The 19,509-nt window shown below is 34.1% G+C and overlaps 1 protein-coding gene across 9 annotated transcripts; it reads left to right on the top strand.

The window, feature by feature from the left end:
- The first annotated feature begins 5,144 nt into the window (after nucleotides 1-5,144).
- LOC130740505 (F-box protein At4g22280-like) lies at nucleotides 5,145-9,599 on the top strand. 9 transcript variants are annotated; one of them, XR_009020156.1, is made up of 6 exons: nucleotides 5,145-5,300; nucleotides 5,545-6,537; nucleotides 6,673-6,962; nucleotides 8,250-8,454; nucleotides 8,578-8,681; nucleotides 9,019-9,599. XR_009020156.1 is itself a non-coding variant. In XM_057593139.1 (4 exons), exons 2-4 carry the CDS (start codon nucleotides 5,545-5,547, stop codon nucleotides 8,269-8,271), a joined length of 1,305 nt encoding a protein of 434 aa, XP_057449122.1. In that variant the 5' UTR covers nucleotides 5,145-5,300; the 3' UTR covers nucleotides 8,272-8,506. The 9 variants fall into 9 exon arrangements, 1 of the variants encoding a protein (XP_057449122.1); XR_009020157.1 differs by having other exon boundaries at nucleotides 9,012-9,599; XR_009020154.1 differs by having other exon boundaries at nucleotides 8,983-9,599.
- Nucleotides 9,600-19,509: the final 9,910 nt, after the last annotated feature.

Genomic DNA, 19,509 nt, shown 5'->3' with positions numbered 1-19,509 from the left:
TATACAAGTCTATGCTTTCTAGTTTCTTCTTTACAATGAATATTCTATTCCACTACTCTCTTTATTAAAATTTCAAATCATTCTCAAGCTTACGTTGACCACCGCGACTTGTACACACATCCATACCTAACTTTGACTAAATAGCATTGACTGCAACTTTGAAATTTATAACCTCTGATTGCAGCCGAGGGCCCTAAAAAAGCCTTTACATTTCAGAGTCATGAAAATGGGTGGGTCCCGTGTCCCTATCCAGGTGGCACTTGTTTATGGGATACGATCGTTGACCAGCTCCTAAAAAGAATTTTTCCGTGTCCCAGAACTAGAAGCACAGTAAGCTAGGATTTGTGTGCAATTTACTATTGTAATGAGAGAATACTATTGTAACTTTGCTAAAGTGACATGGTATGGTACTATGGTCTTGCTACATGGGAAGATCATCTGCTTTGGCATTGCATTTTTGATAGGAGATCAGATCATAGGGTTTCAAAGTATGATGACCCTACTGGATTGAAGCATAGATATGCATGTATATGAAAGAGTACAAATGTGCCTTAATTAATCATTGAAGTGAAGTGTGGCATATTGGCTAGCTCGCTTCATTTCTTAATTATGAGATCAAGATTAGTCATTGATCATTTTCTGTGAGTAGGTTGTAGCAAAAAAAATCATTTTGTGTGAGTACAAGAGATTAATTGTTGTTAACTATGGATATATTGAACTCAAAATAATAATAAAACAAATGTGCAATGTGTCGTTGGTGTGAATTACATTGGAAATGGTCGGTTGGTCCAATTTATCGGCACAAGACTAGAGTTCAAGGGTTAACTTGAAGGGCACATGCATTTGCCAACAAGACCCACGAGGCAATGGCCCCAGTCTGATATTGTGAGAATTTGGATGGATCTTAACAAATCTTCCTCAATAGCTGCTTGACGTTTCCGTGTGTTCCCACATGTTGACTCCCACTGCATCTATAATATAATAATTATAAGCTCACGAATATATAAATATTCATTCATAATTTTATAATGTCACAAGTTCCACGTCACATGTGAAAATATCAATGAAATTAATGTTTAGTGGATCGTTGTAGGTTGTACGTTACCAAAAGTTGTCGATAATTCCATGATCCATCTCTTATGTTTTGAACTTTATTTGAGGTGTTGGCTTCAGTGTGACAATTAAAAAGTGAACTAAGGTGGTACAGTTGAACTGTCACCGTTGGATATAATACTAAAATATTAAGTGATCCAGATTAAATTTTGTAAAAAACTACAATGACAAATATACCCCCGTTCCAATCTCTCCCTCCCTACTGTCTTCTCTATCGCATAATCCCTAAAGAGTAAGATGAAGAAATGGGGTTCTCGGAGACGCCGCCACCGTCGTCGGCGAGTTACGACCCGCTTTTGAACTCGGCGCCGAGATCCAACATCGCAGAGAAAGGATTCCGAGGGTTTACAATTTCCCTGTTCAGATCCGCCACCATCTCCGACCATCCACCAATACTTCCAGATTCACCACCAACTCTCCCCCACCACCCAAGCTTCATCTGACACTGAATTCATGAAATCTCCATTCACAATTTGATTTTCCCAAACTGAATTCATGAGATCTTGTGATTTTCCCTTATCAAATTAGTTGCTTCAGATGAAAAAATGTGTTGATTGTATTGATCGGTGATGGGTGTTGGCTCTGTGACTTGTAGCTTTTCTTTTTTTATGCCCATATTATTGTTTGCATAGATCCCAGGATCAACAAAAAGAACCTTATGACTTTGTTGTGAAATGGAGGAGATCTTGTGCTTGGAGATGGTGTGGTGGAAAAGGTGTGGTGTGGTGGTCGGAAGATACATGGCGGAGGAGGTGTGGTGGAAAAGAGAAAATGGTATTTTTGAAATATCTATTTGTTAAAAGGTTATTTTTGTCTTTTAAGACAGTAAATAGAGTGAACCACGGTGCTTCACTAAACAAGCTGATCCACCGAAGACATCGTCTTCATTTCAGTACCAAAACTCCAAAAGCTATTAGCTGGAGTTATGATATATACACACATCTTCACTTCTTTTCCACCTTCATTTCTATCTATTTATATTTTCTTTATCAATCAAATCACTTATCACATCTTTACTTTCTCTCTCATTTCTTTCTATCTCTCTCTTCTTCCACCTCTCCACACCTACCTCAAATGAGGTGTGAACATATAATTACTCTATTTATTGTGAACTTAATTTTAAGGATTGGAACTTAATTACTCTATATAACTTTAGTTTACTGCTGCAATTGACTTTTCCCCTCTTTTCAATTCACTGCATACACAAGATGCAGCAAAACCGTTTTGGGAGAGTATATACCTGAAAAATCTACACCAATTCCATTCCATCTGATAAAGTACTTAATACAGAGCATTAAACTATACCACTTCGTTTAATGACACTGGAGATATTGTGTAATATCAGCATGATCCTTACCCCTAGGCTCTACCACAAGACTCAGTGAAATTTTGTTCATCTGTTGGATGCTACTAGCCACTCATAACACTTATTTTTTCATGAATTTGTACCAAGTGTTTTTGAGAAAATGGGTAGTTTAAAAAAGAAATGGCAAAGGGATTGAATTTCTAACCACCTCTTCCCTCTTTTATCACCCTCGCGGTTAGAAACACTACAAAGATATAAATGAGATAACCACTAAGGATAAAAGAGAGAAGCACAAACCTTCAATCTCAAGCTCTACATAAACTTCAACATTTGTCACCTTGTCTATCTGTTTTTTCTGTTTTCACTCCAATGTACTTACCATGGGTTGAGATACCCTTAGTACCTCCTCAATACAATTTTGCTTAAAAAAAATGGTGACAAATGTTCCATAGCAAGATCCTAAGTCATTATACATTGCTGCACTCTTTTATAGTAACTTGAAAATGAATTTTTTTGAAAAGGAATTATCAAACCTCAGTTAGTGAGATTAAGTGAATTTGGTTTTGAATAAAAATAATTTTGGGTTTGGGTGGCTCAGGCTTCGCTTTGCTCGTTGTTCGGTACGCTGGTCCGGCTGAGTCAGAGTGCGCGGGAGGACCTCTCGCGTCCAAAATTTTGGGCAGGTATTTTTGTTTTCTCACTGATTGATATTCGGCGCTGATTAGCATCCCCCAATACTAAGTTGGGCTCTGTTTTTGTTGGGTTAGTGGCTGTTTCGTCGCTTTGCAGTCCCCGGCAGATGCACCTTCTTGTTGGTCTTTTACACTCTGTTTGGTAGAGAAGATAGAGATAGAGAAGAGAGAGTAGAGAAGAGAGAAGTTGAGTAGAGAGAAATATGTGAGAAATAGAGTAGATTTAAGAGGTTGTTTGGTATGATAGAGATACAGGAGAGAGAGATGAGAAATAATGAGGTGAAAGAGAGAGAAAAGATTAACTTTAGATTAAAATAATATTTTTTTGAAAAAAAGTAACAAAGTGGGGGTTAAAAACCGCCACTAAGTTGGCTAAAAGTAGAAAAAAAAAATAAAAAATGCAGCCCACGGTTACTGTTCAATTTCTCTCCAAATTGGAGAGACTCCAAAAAGGGGTGGGCCCCACCTCTACAACCCCCTCCTCCCTCCCTCCTCTCTCCCACCAAACAAGGTTACTTCTCCCATCTCTCTCCTATCTCTCTCTCTTGCATCTCTCTCTCTTCTATCTCTCTCCTAACAAACAAAGCATTATTGCTTGATACGGGATGGAGTCCTTGTTGGTGTAGCCTAGGGTTTGTCCTGCAATTTGTGGAGTGAAGATAGTTCTTAGGTGCTGTAATTTTATAGTTTTATTTTTGGATGCACCTAAAATATTGGTTTCCAATTAAGGCCATTGGGTAGCTGTTTAGCTTGTCCTAAATAGTTTTTTTTAAAGCTTTCCTAGGGTGTATTGGGGGGGTTTCTCACTTTATTGAGTACTATTTGTACTATCAACCGCATTTTAATAAAGATTTCTGATTTCTAAAAAAAAATAGTTTTAAATTATTATATTATATTATAAATATTTTCATATTAACTTAAAACTTAATAATATTTCTATATTTTATAAATCTTATTGTAATATATTTTTTAATTTACTTTCCAATTTAATGTGATTTAATAAAAAGTTAAACATTATCCGTGAGGTATTAATTATAAGTTATAACCTACATTACAGACTCTATTCCTAAAATTCACGTTAAATAAAAAAACAAAAGGTGACAGTCATGTTTAGGTGAAGGGCCACTCTTGTTTTTGTCTTTCTGACATTAAACTCTCTTCGGTCTTCACTATCCACTTTAAAATGTTGCAAAAATAAAAAATTGTTGTAATATACATATCTTCATCACCTTCATAACCCCTACAAATTCCCACACTAAAATGTGAACACTCAATTTTACATGATTCCCCTACCAAAATGTGAACACTCAATTTTATATGGTCTCATCCCGTTCTACTTGTAATTTCGTCAAACCCACATAATTAAAAATTACAAACAAGTCAGTTATTTACATATGGTGTCAAAGCCATTTCATGAAGATCATTGCTATGAAACAATTTATGCTAACACATCAGCTAACCATGTAAAAACATTAACATAATATGAGACAAATCGATAATGCGTTTGGTTGAGATCTTTGATTCAACGCTTAAAATATAATAATTTAATAGATTTATTTATAAAAATATTCCGACTACAATATTTCAAAATCTTATATGGAATATCTTAGCTTACCCACTCAAATGGCTCAACTAAAATAGAAAGTATTTATTTTTTCCTTTGATCATATTTTTTCCATCAAATATTATATTTGTGGTAGAGTTTTTAACAGGCAATGCAATAGTCAGACAAGAATCAAGATTCTTCCGCCGAAAATTATAAATTTCAAAACTATCAAACCCTATAAAACTTGAACAACGTGAGTGACGGTTACGATTCATTTCCATTTGAATCTCTCGACTCTGGGATTTGGGTTTGGCACCCCACCTATTGGGTTTGGCACCCCATGTATTCAATACGGAAATTTAATTTCCGTTTTCAAAACGGAATTTAAAATTCCGATTTGTTTTTTATATGCAATGAACGGTTGAAAATGTGCCACATATGCTAAAATATATAACGGTTTTTTAATTTCCGTTTTTTTCGTATTAAAATCGGAATTTAAATTCCCGTTTTTAATAAAGTGGGGTGCGAAACCCAATAGGTGGGGTGCCAAACCAAATTCCCCTCAACTCTTCACTCCATCTTTCTCCAGCGGCAACAAGCTAGGGTTTATGCTCCCACCTGCATCCTTCTCAATCCTCCTCAGGTATTTGAATTTCTCCTTTCCCGATTCAATTTCATTTTCCATTTTTCCTGTATCATCGTCTTCGCTGATTCATACATAGGGTTCTTTCTAGGTTTTTTCGTTTTTCCCCAAATGCAATCGAACACGACGTTGCTTCGTTTTGAAAATCCACTGTATAATTGCACAAGAGTCATTTTAATTTTAATTTTTGTTGCCTTTTCATGCATCGGTACTTTTCTGAATACCTGATTCAACGGTTGAGAAGATGTTGATTCCTGTGAAGCGAAAAAGGCGTAGCGAGACTGCAAATGAAGAGAACACTGGTTCAATCGTTGAGATGTTGACTCCGCCGAAGCCAAAGCGAGGAAGTGAAAATGTAGTGAACAAAGACAGGCTCAGTGATTTGCCCGATTGCCTTCTCCTTCACATTATGTCATTTATGAAAGCCAAATGCGCGGTTCAGACTTGCGTATTATCCACAAGATGGAAGGATCTCTGGAAATGTGTTCCTTCGATCACATTACTTTCGCCGGACTTTGTGAGATTGAAGAGTTTCACTGATTTCATGAATAAGCTTTTGGACCTTCGCGATCGCTCGGCTGCACTGCACAGCTTTGATTTTGAGCGTCGTGGCTCTATGGAGTTTCGCTACCACAAAAGGGTCGTCAGCTATGTTTTGTCACATAAAGTTCAGCAATTACGATTTGCTGTGGTATATAACCTGTCTCAGATCCTTCGCATTTTTTCATGCCAGTCTTTAACATCTCTGGAGCTTTTAGTTCACACTGGGCGGTCTAATCCTTCTGGCAATTTATTTCCGGTATCTTCATGTCTCAATTTGCCAGCATTAACCAGCTTGCATCTGGGTTGTTTCACCTTCTCCGGGGGCATCAATCGCCGAGCCGAGCCCTTTTCGGCTTTTAAGAAGTTGCATAGTTTGATCATTGACAATTGTAGCATAAAGGATGCACAAACCTTCTGCATATCAAGTACAACACTTGTTGATGTTACTATTATACATACTTTGTATGGGGACTTTAAAGAAGTTGAGCTCTCTGCACCAAGTCTTCATAGGTTGGATTTTACGGGCTCCACTCCTCGTCAGCGGCTCTGTGGGAGTAGTCTTTCTTCTGTGAAAGAATTAAGTATCGATGTAGACATGCGAGCATATGCCCCAGAGCCTCCTTTGATTCTACTCAGCTGGCTGGAAGAGCTTACTAATATCAAATCATTGACAGTCTCTACAAGTACTCTTCAGGTGCCTTGGCATCCTTTGAGCCTATTTTTACAATTTTACTTACTTCTTAAGATGCTTTTTAATTTCAATTTTTTGTAAAAAATCAGTCTACTTGCATTAAATCATTCCTAATTCACCCTCATTCTCATTGCTTAGGTTCTCTTCTTAATCCCCAATTTAGTAAAGCGTAAGCTCGCGTTCTTGTGTCACTTGAAGTCATTGAAAGTTAAAGTGGAACGGTTTACATCATTGCTTAGAACAGCTATGATAGATGTGAAGATACAGAAAGCCGCTACTGTGTCACAGAGAGAAGCTGCCAGGTTACATAAAGAAGCTGATATCATAGAGAAAACAAAATCAGAGCATGCACCGATACCTGCTGGAATACTGAACTTTTTGCTTCAAAACTCACCCTCAGCAGAAGTTAAGACCAAAAGCTGCTATAGGTAAAATTGGCATTCAACTTGTTAGAGAGAGATTCTTATAATTTGTTTTGTTTTTGCTTCCTTCTCTATTGTTCTTTGCTCAGTCTCTTTGCTTCTAAGTTATAACTAATTATTGGTGTATAATTATGAAACCCTTGGGTAGTGAAACAAATTGTAAATGTGCAATAACGTGATTGTATCCTATCTCACAACTTAAGTGGGTGCTCTGTAGCTTGGATAGGGTAATGTCATTGCTTGAGTTGAATGAAACAAAGTTTGTAGTGGTTCAGGAAAAATCCCTATTTTGAGGGATAAGAACGTTGATGTGAAAAAAGGAAGAAAGTGAGAACTTATTCTTAGATGTTGAAGAAGTGTGAAAAGTAGAACCTTTTGGTGCATTAAACTTTCACAAAAATGAAGTGCAAGTTATGGAAAATATGTCACTCAGTAAATCAGAGGCCAATTGTCTCTCAACTCTAGTCACCCATCCTCCCGTTCCCTTCTTTATCAAAACTATTAGTGTTGTGCATCAGTGACCAACACATTAGATAATATAGAATAGAACTAAAAGTTTCACTGTGACTTAGTTAATCATATGGTGTTGTTCTGCTTTTGACCTGTCACACATAAACACACCCTTTGTGCATTTGCCTGGGTGCATCAAATGCATAATAGCTTAAAAACCAAATATATATTTGATCAGGTGCATCTTGAAGAGCAGGATTGGTGACGGTAAGTGGGAAGCAGGTAAACTTGAATTTAAGTTAAAGTTGAAAAGGGCTTTTCTTTGCATATTGCTAGTTGTTGTGCTGTTTGTTGTTTTGTTAGCAAGTCGTTCTAATCGTATTTTAAAATAAGGCTATATATTATTCATTTTAGTTACTTATGTGTTTCCTTTGTTTTAGTTGTGTGACAATTTTAAATATGCCTAGAGTCTGTTTGGCATTTGGTTAGATTAAGGATGATCACCCACTAAAACATCCCGATCACTCAATAGGTTTTTTTTCAGAATATCAGAAGTAAGATGAACCTGGGTGTAAATATCCAGTTCACAAAAATGTTTGGTTGATACTCCATTTCCACTTATGCTGTGAATGAATCAAAACCCTTATTTACTTGCTGGTGGTAAGGTCATGAGATTGTAACTTATGATCTTTGGCAAAGGAAATACTGTAGTTTTTTTTTGCTCAGATTTCTTACTGTTTGGTTGTCTTTTCATAATGCAAAGGCCAGATATTTACACACTAAATTTCATAGAAAGTATCGTCTCTCAGCTCCTTCTTTATTACCTTTCCTTTTTTATTCCAGGAGGATTTATGGCATGTTGTAAGGGACTAAAGTTATATGGAGGTACACGAGATTGAGTCTCATATATTGCTGATGGAGTCTTCAATTTGAATAGCTTAATTCAAACGTAGAGATCGAACAACTTGATAGCAGTAGCTCATGCTAATTTCTAATGTACAAATACCCTGCCTTTTGTAGAAAGGTGGGCTTGTCTCTTGATGAACAGGTATCTTTTATTTTTTGGGAGCCTTCATGAATCAAAGCATTTTTACTTGACATGTTTGGTTTTTTAACATGGAAGTCTAATCGTGATTATCACAATTGAGAAAAGTTAAATTGTAACTTTCAGTTCAAAAATGACTATGCACTCTACCGTGATATTTCACTCTATTCCCAAATATGTTATAGTCGATAATATTCTCATGAAACTACTTCGACCAACATGTGCATAAGGTACAATCCTATATACTTCTTTCACCAATTTTGTATCATACTTCTTTCGCCTATAAACATTTTTCTCAAACAAAATTAAGTATAAGAGACAACTAATTAGTTATTTGTGAACAAATGCATCTGCTTTCAAATGCTCTGTTTGTCCAGAATGATAGAAATAGAAGAGAAAGAATGATGTAAATACACTATCTTCACCCGCTTGGTAGAATAGAGTATGAAAAGAAAGATGATTACTTTTATGCAAAAAGACATATTTACCCTAGATATAAAAATATTGTAAATTTATTATTAATCGAGGTAGGGGGCGATTCTCATCCGGAAGAGCACTAGTTTACAGGGATGATGGAGGTTACAGGGGTGAACGAGCCAGAGGACGTGCAAACTATGGAAATGGCCGAAGCTATGGTCGTGGTGATTTTAATGGCAGGGGGAATTTGGCTTTAGGAATGGCCCTCGAGGAGGTTTTTCTAGCCGTGGAGGTGATGGGTATCAGAGAAGTGAACAGATGGGAGCTGGCGGTGGCCGCATGAATCGTGTGCCGTGTGCCTGCTGTTAATTCAACGGCCAAAACTACAGCTGTTCGTGTTCGTGTGTCTGCTTGAGAAACTACTCTTCATTGAGGCAGTCAGACTAATAGAAACTGTGGTTGAATTTGCAGTAATTGAGGCAGTTAGAAAGATTTAGAGGAGCCTTTTTTTTGACAAGTTTATAAGGTTCTAATTTTTTGTCGTTCTTTTGATATTGGTAGTCTTGGTAAAGGTAGTTTTCCAATTTATGTTAATTATAATGTCATTCTAGGTAGTTTTTGTGCTTCCCCCAACTTTTATGAATATATTCATATATTTTTTCAAAAATAAACATATAAATAACCTCAACATGACAAAGACCCAATAAAGTCATAATAAAACCATTAAGCTTCTTAGGCCTTCTGGCTCCTTTTGGGCCTTGTATATGGAACCTTGAGTTGCGGCCCACTGGTGAAGTCAGCTGAGTAGCTTGAGACTTGAGAGCGTTGAAGTGTGTTTCACGATCCACAAGATATTGATAATTTTCATTCTTTTATTTATTTTTATATTCATTCTTTCTTGCCTTCATATTTTTTATGAGTATGTCAAGTAAACATTTTGTTCTCAATTTTATGGTATTCTCTAAAAGAAAATTCTTGATTAGCCAATAATTAACTCAAAATTCTTAATAAAAGACAATTTTTGATTCTCTCTCCTCCAGAACATGTATAAATTTTTTATCTAGCATTTATTCTGATTGGCTTTCTGCATAAATTTTTTCTATAATTAATTGCTCTCACTTCTACCTAGTGTGATTCCAGAAGCATTTATTCAACCACGATGAAAACCACCAGAGGTGAAAGTGGCTATGTTATAGGTCATATTCTAATTTTACCCGACAATATCTCTATTCCCTTTTACTTTTCTCTAAATTACAATAACGTGTAACACAACTTGTAAATAGTTTTTATTTAAAGATTTAGTTCAGGATTCAATTATTGAGTGATGTGTATGAAAAATGATATGTTAAAAAAAAAATATCCGCTTAATATAATTTCGGACGTTAAAGTGGATTATTCTCGGTCGACTATGAGAATATTTTGGGGGAAAGAAAAGCTATTTTCCAAGTTTCAATTTTTTGAGTGAGTATTAGGGACCCACTTGATGTGTGCATGATAAGTTGCGTGTGCTATCCACCAGCACAATGTGCTTATTATGTGGTTGTGCTTTCCATTATATGACCCACCAACAAACAAGAAGCTCACATCAGAGTTATCTCCAGGTTCAAGGTGGGTCACTTTTTTTGAAGTGCCATCTAATGCAGTGAAGACACCATCCTTAATTCTGCACTCATCACTTCGAATTGCATTTTATAAATCAATGGTATGTGATATTCTTCTTTGTTAACTCTTTTAAATATCAAGTGATGTTGAATCGGGTTAAATAAGCTTGATTCTCTTAACCATGTTGTGCCATCCAAATATTCCGTCCTGGTTAGTCAATGCACGTTAAATTGATTGTGTCAAACCACATACTGGATGGGTTTGGTAAAACTTTTCCAGACCTCTCATCTTGGATCACAATTTCTAGTACAGAAATATAGTGTTCACTCGAAATGGAGATCCTTTAGGCTTTTGGTTTGGTTGGCACAACTTGCTGGAGCCGTTGGCTGACGCAATTTTTAAAAATTTATAGTCAGTTGAATAAACTGATTCTGTTAAGTGTCGGCTTAGGCAAACACTAATATGATTTGTCAATGTGAAAATGGTTACGACTTACACCATTTGATCACAATTAATAGGTGCGTACACTAGTCACTCTCAACTAAGGCAAACCCTTCTTGTGACTTGGAGATACTATGTTAATATCTCTAAATTAAGGATAATGTTTTTCCTGCTTGAGAGCACTAATTTATGGCCATGTAAACTGTGAACAAATGATATACGTTATCACCAATTTCGCATTGACAACCAATAAGTTAAAGCTAATGCACACAACATCAACCATATTAGAACATAATACAAAACCATCAAACCTCGAACTCAAGCACCGAAATACCACTGTTCTATTTCAAATCGAGCTCGAGGGTAAACAATATCGACCATAGAGGGGCATCTGGTGAGACCCTCAAGGTGCTAGAGGGGGTGTCGATGCCCTGAAGCAACCTCTCTGATTGGCCATTGTGAATGCGAGCACAAGTTGCAGCCAAAGAGAAAGATAGGAGAAATCAGGGAGGGGAATAATGACAATGAGGGGAATAATGGCAATGAGGGAGAAATCAGGGAGTGGAATGATAATGGTAACTTTACAGAATTAATCAAAACCAATCATTTCCTTAGATGTTTTTTTATAAATTTTTTCATATTTTTTGTGGTAGGAATCGCTCTTTTTAATCTTCTCCACATGGTCTATATGATTCATTGACTCATCTTAGAATTTGTCAACTTGTGAATGTTTTTAACCACTACAAATTTGCAATTTTCGATCACTAGGATGTACAGCAATATTTTGTTTCCTTTTACTTGTTCAAAATGTCGTCGTTACTTGGAACTTTTTTTTATTAGTTTTAGTTTTCTCTATTTAAAAATATATTCTAGGAAATGTTTTTCAAAAAAAGAAAGAAAAAAAATGATACGTTTTCAAACATTAAAAAACTGTAATTTAAAAATATAAACAGAAAGAGAAAATTCTCTAAAGTGTTCATATATTTTAGTTTTAAAAACTAAAAACTAAAAAATGTTTTTATAAACAGTTTTTGGAAATAAATTATGAAAAATAATTTTAAAATTTTTTCAATTCTTTTTTAAAAACTGTTTTTAAAAGTTGTAATCAAATATATCCTTCGCCTTTCATGACATATATAGGACCCTTTTATCATCTTCTAATAATTAAAATGTTTTCTTAATATTAATAATAATTAAAATGGTGAGGACCCTTTAGAGAGGAAGATCAGAGAGAGTGACAAGATAAAATTAAGTGGTCTTCCCACATATTGGTGGCATCCCCGTCACTACCCTATCTTTTTTGGCTACTTCTTTCAACATATTCATCCCCTAAGAAACCTTCTCAATATATAGTCTCTAATGCAAGCAGCCGCAATTGTCAATTCCAATCCCATTCTACAATTTGTTAAACTATTCCAATGGAATTTGATTCAAAGAGTTCCAAATAATGTTTACTCTTAAAGGCTTTGGATCGTCTGCAATTAAAAAGAAATTTTTTTTTAATGATTTTAGGACTTAAGTTGTTTATTTTATAACAAAAATTCAAATCATGTGATTAAGAATTTCAAGTTATGTAGTTCATTTAGAATAATATATAGATATAGATCACTATAACTTGGTAAGATTTGCATTTATATACTGTCAAAAGACCGTCTAATTTTTGTTTATATATCAAAAAATAATTAATGTACTTATAGAATTGAATCACATACGTACTTTCGATATAACATTTAGTGGAAGCTTAATCACTGCAAATAATAACCGCGGTTAGAAATTTTCCTACTAAATAGTTTATCGAAAGTATGTCGATGATCATCAGCCCATCATTAAAATATATTTATCCAGTCCCATTTCCCACTTGATTCATAAAATTGTAGTGTTGTCCCTTAATTAATTTTAATATATTGTTTAAAAGCCTTTCCCATTGGCATTACTTAAATGAGCACATTAAGCATGCATGTTAAGCACATTCAATTTCAAAAAGAATAATTTACCCTCTCAAATCGCGGCAAAAATGATAATCGCCATGAGAAAATTCATTTGTGGTATAATATTTCTTATAACTTGTTGATATTCCCCTTATACTTCACTAGTACTATGACCCGTGCGATGCACGGGGATAATATTTTTTTTTTCTTGTGAGTATTTTTTTAAAATATGTGTTGTTTTTTATGTTTATTAAAAGTAAATTTATGATTTAAAAAGACAAAATTATTTTTAGATATAAGCAAAACATAAATTAGTAAGTTTATTTTCCCGCTTACCTAAAAAAAAGTAAGCTTATTTTCCCCATGGATGTGTGCTTTTATTTTGTAAAAGTACAATTATTTTGTTTCTTATTTGTTTTTGTCCTTTTTTTATGAGCTTTGATTAAAAATTTACTCACAACTACATTCTATAAGAAGTCTTTGTTTATGTAAAATATCATCACGTAAATATTCTCAAGTTTTCTCCAAGCAAATTCTATCTTTGGAAGATATCAACCAAGTAGCAAAAAGTCTTCTAAAAGTGTTTAAAATACCCCAATACAAAGCTTCTATTACTCCATCAATGTATTCTTTATCGTCTTCAAGTAAGTTCATCGCAAAGCACACGTCCTTGTAGGTGTCTCATGTGTGTGCTCTTTGAATTCCCTAACTCATAAAAACCAAATAATAATAAAATAAAACATTTTTTTAAATATTTGAGGTAAATAGAAGAAGATATAGCATCATGACATGGAGCTTATAAAAAAAATTGACATTGATGGGAGGACTGAAACTGTGAAATAAAATTTCAATGGAGAAGAGATAGTGGGAAGGTTATTTTTTGCATTGATATTATATTTAATATTAAAACCACCACCGTCAAGTTTTAAGGATTAATTTTAATTATTATTTAATTAATTATTCTATAAATAAAAGATTAAGAATTCATCTGCTTATCAGAAAAAAAAAAAAAACGAATTCATCATCTAAAATATGGCCTATCAATTGCTTTTATGATGAAGCCAAATTGCACAACTTTTTTTTATCAATTCCGTTCTTTTTACTTTTAATTAATTTTAAATTACGGGTATACTTTGCACTTTTTTATTATCATATTTTTGAATTCTATTTGCTTAAAATTTTCAGTGCCATTTGCTTGCCCTTCATGGTGCTCTATGGATATGTTAGTGCCTTCACTACCCGCACATTCCCTTCAACCCAAAACTTAACATCATTGAAGTTTGGCATGCAAAACACTATTTCTATAAAGACATATTTTGAAGTTTCATTTCATGGAATGCAAGACAATATCTCAGCATTAAGAATAGCATTTCCATGAAAAAAGACTAAATAGGAAGCAAATGGGTTCCAAAAAAAGACTTCCATATGCGAAAGAGTATTTAGTTTACTACAATATACTTAACAGGGCAAGAGCTAAATACCATTAAATTGAAAATCATAAATATAAGTAGAAAAGATAGAAACCCTCAGTTCTCATGTACCATCGATCATTTAGGCGTTGTAAGATCCAAATCTGAAAATTAGAGATGCTAGAACAAATAAAAAAAACATAACCCAAACCATCCAAAAGCAAAATCAACTAAATAATAATCAAATAGTTAAATGCATTAAGTGGTTATACATCAAAGAAAGAAGAGAATTGAAGTTCTATATAAGCTAAGAGAAGTAAAAATTCTAAACATACGAAAAATTATAACATATACCACTTTTTAATTTATATAAAATTAAAATTACATATACATTAAAACAATGATTAGAAAGACTGATATTTATGAATATACCATGAAATCCCGCAAGAAACCCTAAAATGACCCCTAAACCCTTCAAACACACAAACAAATAATACCTGTAGATATTTGAGAGGAAACTTGTAGACAAATGGAGTGACATAAGGGGCACCGGTTTCAACCTCTTCTGTCATCTTAGATCAAATTGCTAGAGCTTAGAGCTATCTCAAATCACCCGAACAAATGCATATTGAAAGTAGTGAATAAAAATAGACGAATTGGAGAATTACCCATATAATGCTCTATTTTTCTAAAGATTCCCTCTCACGGAGCAAGGATTGTCATTTCACCTTCAATAGCTTATTAGCAAATAGGTAAATCATTCTAATTACGTCCCAACTAAAATCTTAATCACTTGTATAATAGTGCAGGTTGTGGGATTCAAAATCACGAAATAGAATTCAAAGTTGGAAAAAAAAATTGAGCAATGCAAAAGAGATCAAATGATCTCAACATGCATCCTATGATAAACCAATCATGGTTTGATACCTTGAGGCCATATATATTGCTAATTAACATGTCCAGACTGTAGAACTTGAAAAATGGGTATGAAAATGATGCGTTTAAATACTGATAGAATAAGAAAATTCAGAAGAAGAAAGGATGACACACCAAAATATTCATAACACAGACAATATCGATGACATTTAGAAGTTTTTATGAGAAAGGGGTAATGGAAATTTATAGAGGTAATGAAGCTAGAATGAAACAACTCACCTCTTGAAATTATTTTCAAAAAGTTGAGAATTTTTAGCAGGTGAAACGACAACTGTGAGACACCCATAATTATAGGATGTGTTACTCATTATTATTTTTTTTTATAAAGGAAGACTCAAAGTTTGAGCCTTTGAAAAAATCAAAGTAAATACCTTAACACACACTATGTGAAGTGCACTAAAACTAATTTATATAGTTGTAGAGTAAAAAGTTAGTGATGTGTTTTTTTTTTTTTTTGAGTGTAATAATATTTAGTGTGCCCTATGGAATTCCATAACATATAATATTTAAGTAATAATAAATCCATTTAAATTAATTGCAAAGTGAATAGTAAATGGATATAGGATGACATTGGTGGGAGGGGAAAGGTTAGTGATTTTTGTAGTGAAATCATAATGTGCCTTATGGAATTTCATAACATATAATATTTAGTATTTAGCTAATAATAAATCTATTTAAATTAATTGCAAGGTGAATATAATGGATATATGATGACATTGGTGGGAGGGGAAAGGTTAGTGGGTTTTTTTTTAGTGAAATCATGTTTAATATTTAATTCATTCAATAAATGAAAACTAAGTATGTTTTCCCTATGGAATTCCATAATTAATAACATCTAAATAATAATAAGTCTATTTAAATAAATTGTAAGGATGGTTAAGATCAAAACTAATCAACGGTCATGATTGATTTCCTAGAAAATATTCTACGAAATTACATAAAAATCCATGGTAAAATATTCATTCATGAGTCATAGTATATTGCATGACTATTTTACCCTCCTTGTTGCCAAACTTTGCTTTTATATAATATATAGATATAGATATAGATATAGATAGATATAAATAGATAGATAGATATAGATAGATTTCAATATATATATCATTGTTTATAAAAAAAATATTTCTTATAGCTTATAAGATTCACTATAGTTTAAAGATATGTGGATGAAATTAGTTACAAGAGATTATTTTAGTTGGTAAACTTGTTATTAGAAATTCGGAGGCCTATACTCAACCACAAAAGCTAGCTCAAGAGTTGAGGTTTGCACTACCCTTATAAAGGCTATCTATGCTCTATCTCTAGCCAATGTGGGACTTCTAACACACCCCCTCACGTCCAGGACTGAACAACCTGGAACGTGGGATCAACAACAACGGGTGCCCCAAACATGGGAGGTCTCCACAACAAACAACAAATGGATCTAGGATAGGCTCTGATCAATAATTTCTTCAGGCATGGCGACGGCAACAGGCTGAACAGCGATGACAAAAGTCTGAAGCGCAGGACAAGAATCAGTGTGCAAATGCGACGGTGATAAATCCAGCGTCGATGCAGAAATTGAAGAAGGAATCAAGAAACCCTTGCTGAAAGTGCCATAAACGAATGGATCAATCGCCGGTTTCCACGCCGGAATCTTGATTTCTCGATCGGCGAAGAAAGAAACAGGAAAATGATCAAGAATCTTCTCAGAAATCGTTTCATCCATGGCAGCATCAAAACACGCAGGGGAAGGAGGAACTGGAGGATGCAAGATAGAATCCTCATCTTCAACCTTCACGAATGATTCTTGCACCATTAGAGAATCAGAAGCCATGATCATCGAATCAGAGAACGATGAACACGAACCAGAGCTCATGACTGAATCAGAGAATAGCGAAGGAGAAGATGAATCTGTGGTGTTGTCTCCAAAATCAGCAATCAAATCAGAGAAAGTGAAGGAAGATAATCTCGCAGTGGTGCTGCGGTGGCAGCGCTTGAAGCCACGACGAGCAGGTCAAAGGAAGCGCTCGTAACTCGGCGGCGGCGGAAGTGGCGGTGAGCTCCATTGGAGCTCTGATACCATATTAGAAATTTGGAGGCCTATACTCAACCACAAAAGCTAGCTCAAGAGTTGAGGTTTGCACTACCCTTATAAAAGCTATCTATGCTCTATCTCTAGCCAATGTGGGACTTCTAACAATTGTTACTTTTTCAAACAATGGAAGATTTGTTTTGAAAAAGAGAGAAGTACCCCACCACAAAACAAGTAAGTGGTGTTGGTTTAACCGCATGCAAATGATGATGACATATATATAACAATTTATCATGCATGTTGTTATTTTGTGGTTCATGAATAACACTAATCCTCAATTTGACATTTGTAGTATTGTCGAGTCCCACAGAAGCAGGCCTGCATCCTATACCCAATTAGAATCCAATGAGTGTCTCCTTCATTTACTTTAATTTCTACCACTCGCATGCATTGAGTTATAGAATTAATTTCCGATCTTTCTAGATGATTATATAATAGGTACGCCTGATTAACAATTTATTTCATTGATAATGTGATCTCCTAAGTTATTTTTGCTAGCAGTAGTTCCCTTGTAAAAGGTGCATATGGTGTTGGATTGCGATTTTCATGCCAAGATCATCTTTTACCAGGGTTGAAGCTACTGATGAATCTACTGTAAAAATAAAAATAAATAAAAGGTTCCAAAATCTCAGTTATTAGGAAGAATTGTTGGGATCTTGCCCTCAGTGGTACATGAGAGAACGTAACTCAATGTTGTTATCACAAGTTCAAATCTTAGGAACCAAAGTCCTATTTGGACCAAAAAAAAATCCTATCTAATAAAAGCCGTATCCTAGCAGCTCGTTTTAGTTGTTTTCAATAAATAAATTAATTTAAGATAAGAATAATTTGGTTAAGAGTAAATTTATTCCAAAAAGTTTGTTTAGGGGTGAGTACTACTCTACTTTATATATATATAGTGACTTATTTTTAACCATATTATTAACTAATGTGAGACTTATTAATTTCTTACCGTGTGTCAAACACACTCTTTGTTATTTTTCTGAATGTGTTGGTTAGTCCTGCTGGCTGCTGATGCACCACACAAACATTTGCTCCTAGATTTATTATTAAGTGCAGTGCGGGTTAACAATTTTTAACAATATCTCCAGTTCTAATATCTCTCTCCATTTTCATTTTATATCATGATAATAAAGATTACCTATCTTAATGATTCTTTCCTGTTCTCCATTTTTAAAGTTTGATTTGTCCACTTCAACTTTGTCTTTCAGCAAAACCTGGGCCTCCTGATCTTTGGCCTAAGTCAAGGGGACGCAACAATCGATCAAGTTGTGTAAAAATATGATCAAGTTGCTCTTTATTGCCATTTCCATCCACACATTCAAGTTAGTGATATATAATGCACCCTAGATTTGTGAAATAAAAAATTGTTAAAACTTCAAATATAAAAGTACATATAATTGATAAAAGGTGCTTTTGTAATAAAATATGTACTATATATTTCAAAAATCATAATAAATATGCATTTACATTGTACCTTCATACTTCATTTCTATAATAAATTTCTTTTTTACACAAGGAAGGCGTAAAGGTATTAATGTAAAGAACACCTCAAGACAGTGTGAATGAAAGTATTTTATTAGATATATCTCCCATAACGTAAATATCATTAGCTAACATGATCTAAATTATTGTCTGTCATGGTCCAAAAACAGAGAAAACAACGAACAGAGAATTCTGTCTCTGCCGAATTGGTAATCAATCCAAAATAGTATTAGTAAATTTGTTTCATCCAACACTCTGGCTGCTGAACAATAATACAAATGACTAAAGCTACCTTTGGGATGAAGATTTTCTATACGTTGCCTCAATTTTCAAGCTCACTAATGATATTTTTTTATGTTAATTGAAAAAATACATGAGTAAATCAGTTATAAAGTGTTTTACTGGCACAAAGAATGAAATACAATAAAATGTTTCAATTTAGACGAGACAACTTCAATGGAAAAATACAGATTCCAATGCAAGAAAATTTCAATGCAAGAAAAGTGAAATGAACTCCTTATTTTAAGTGCATTTGGATTTACGCTGAACTCAACATAGATTTATGTTGAATTCAATGTGTCAAAATCAGTGTTTTCTCATCTACGTCAAACTTAACGTGACAAATTCTAATTTTTTCGTTAATATTTAGAGATGTGTAAAATCACATTTGTGTTAGCTAAAAAGCTAAAATTAACATATCTAACAAGTTGAATGTGTTTTCAAATTAATTTCAACTTAATTCAAACAATTCTAAGAGGTTGAGATA

The sequence above is a fragment of the Lotus japonicus genome, chromosome 2 (genome assembly GCF_012489685.1).
Source record: "Lotus japonicus ecotype B-129 chromosome 2, LjGifu_v1.2".
Taxonomy (NCBI): domain Eukaryota; kingdom Viridiplantae; phylum Streptophyta; class Magnoliopsida; order Fabales; family Fabaceae; genus Lotus; species Lotus japonicus.
This window is presented reverse-complemented; position numbering and strand designations above follow the sequence as displayed.

What these genes read in the sequence shown, in the direction of transcription:
- LOC130740505 (XM_057593139.1), top strand. Translation starts at nt 5,545, where the DNA reads ATGTTGATTCCTGTGAAGCGAAAAAGGCGTAGCGAGACTGCAAATGAA. An exon ending in TCTCTACAAGTACTCTTCAG is followed by an intron (nt 6,538 to 6,672) that starts GTGCCTTGGCAT and finishes CTCATTGCTTAG; the next exon opens with GTTCTCTTCTTAATCCCCAA. An exon ending in AAGACCAAAAGCTGCTATAG is followed by an intron (nt 6,963 to 8,249) that starts GTAAAATTGGCA and finishes TTTTTATTCCAG; the next exon opens with GAGGATTTATGGCATGTTGT.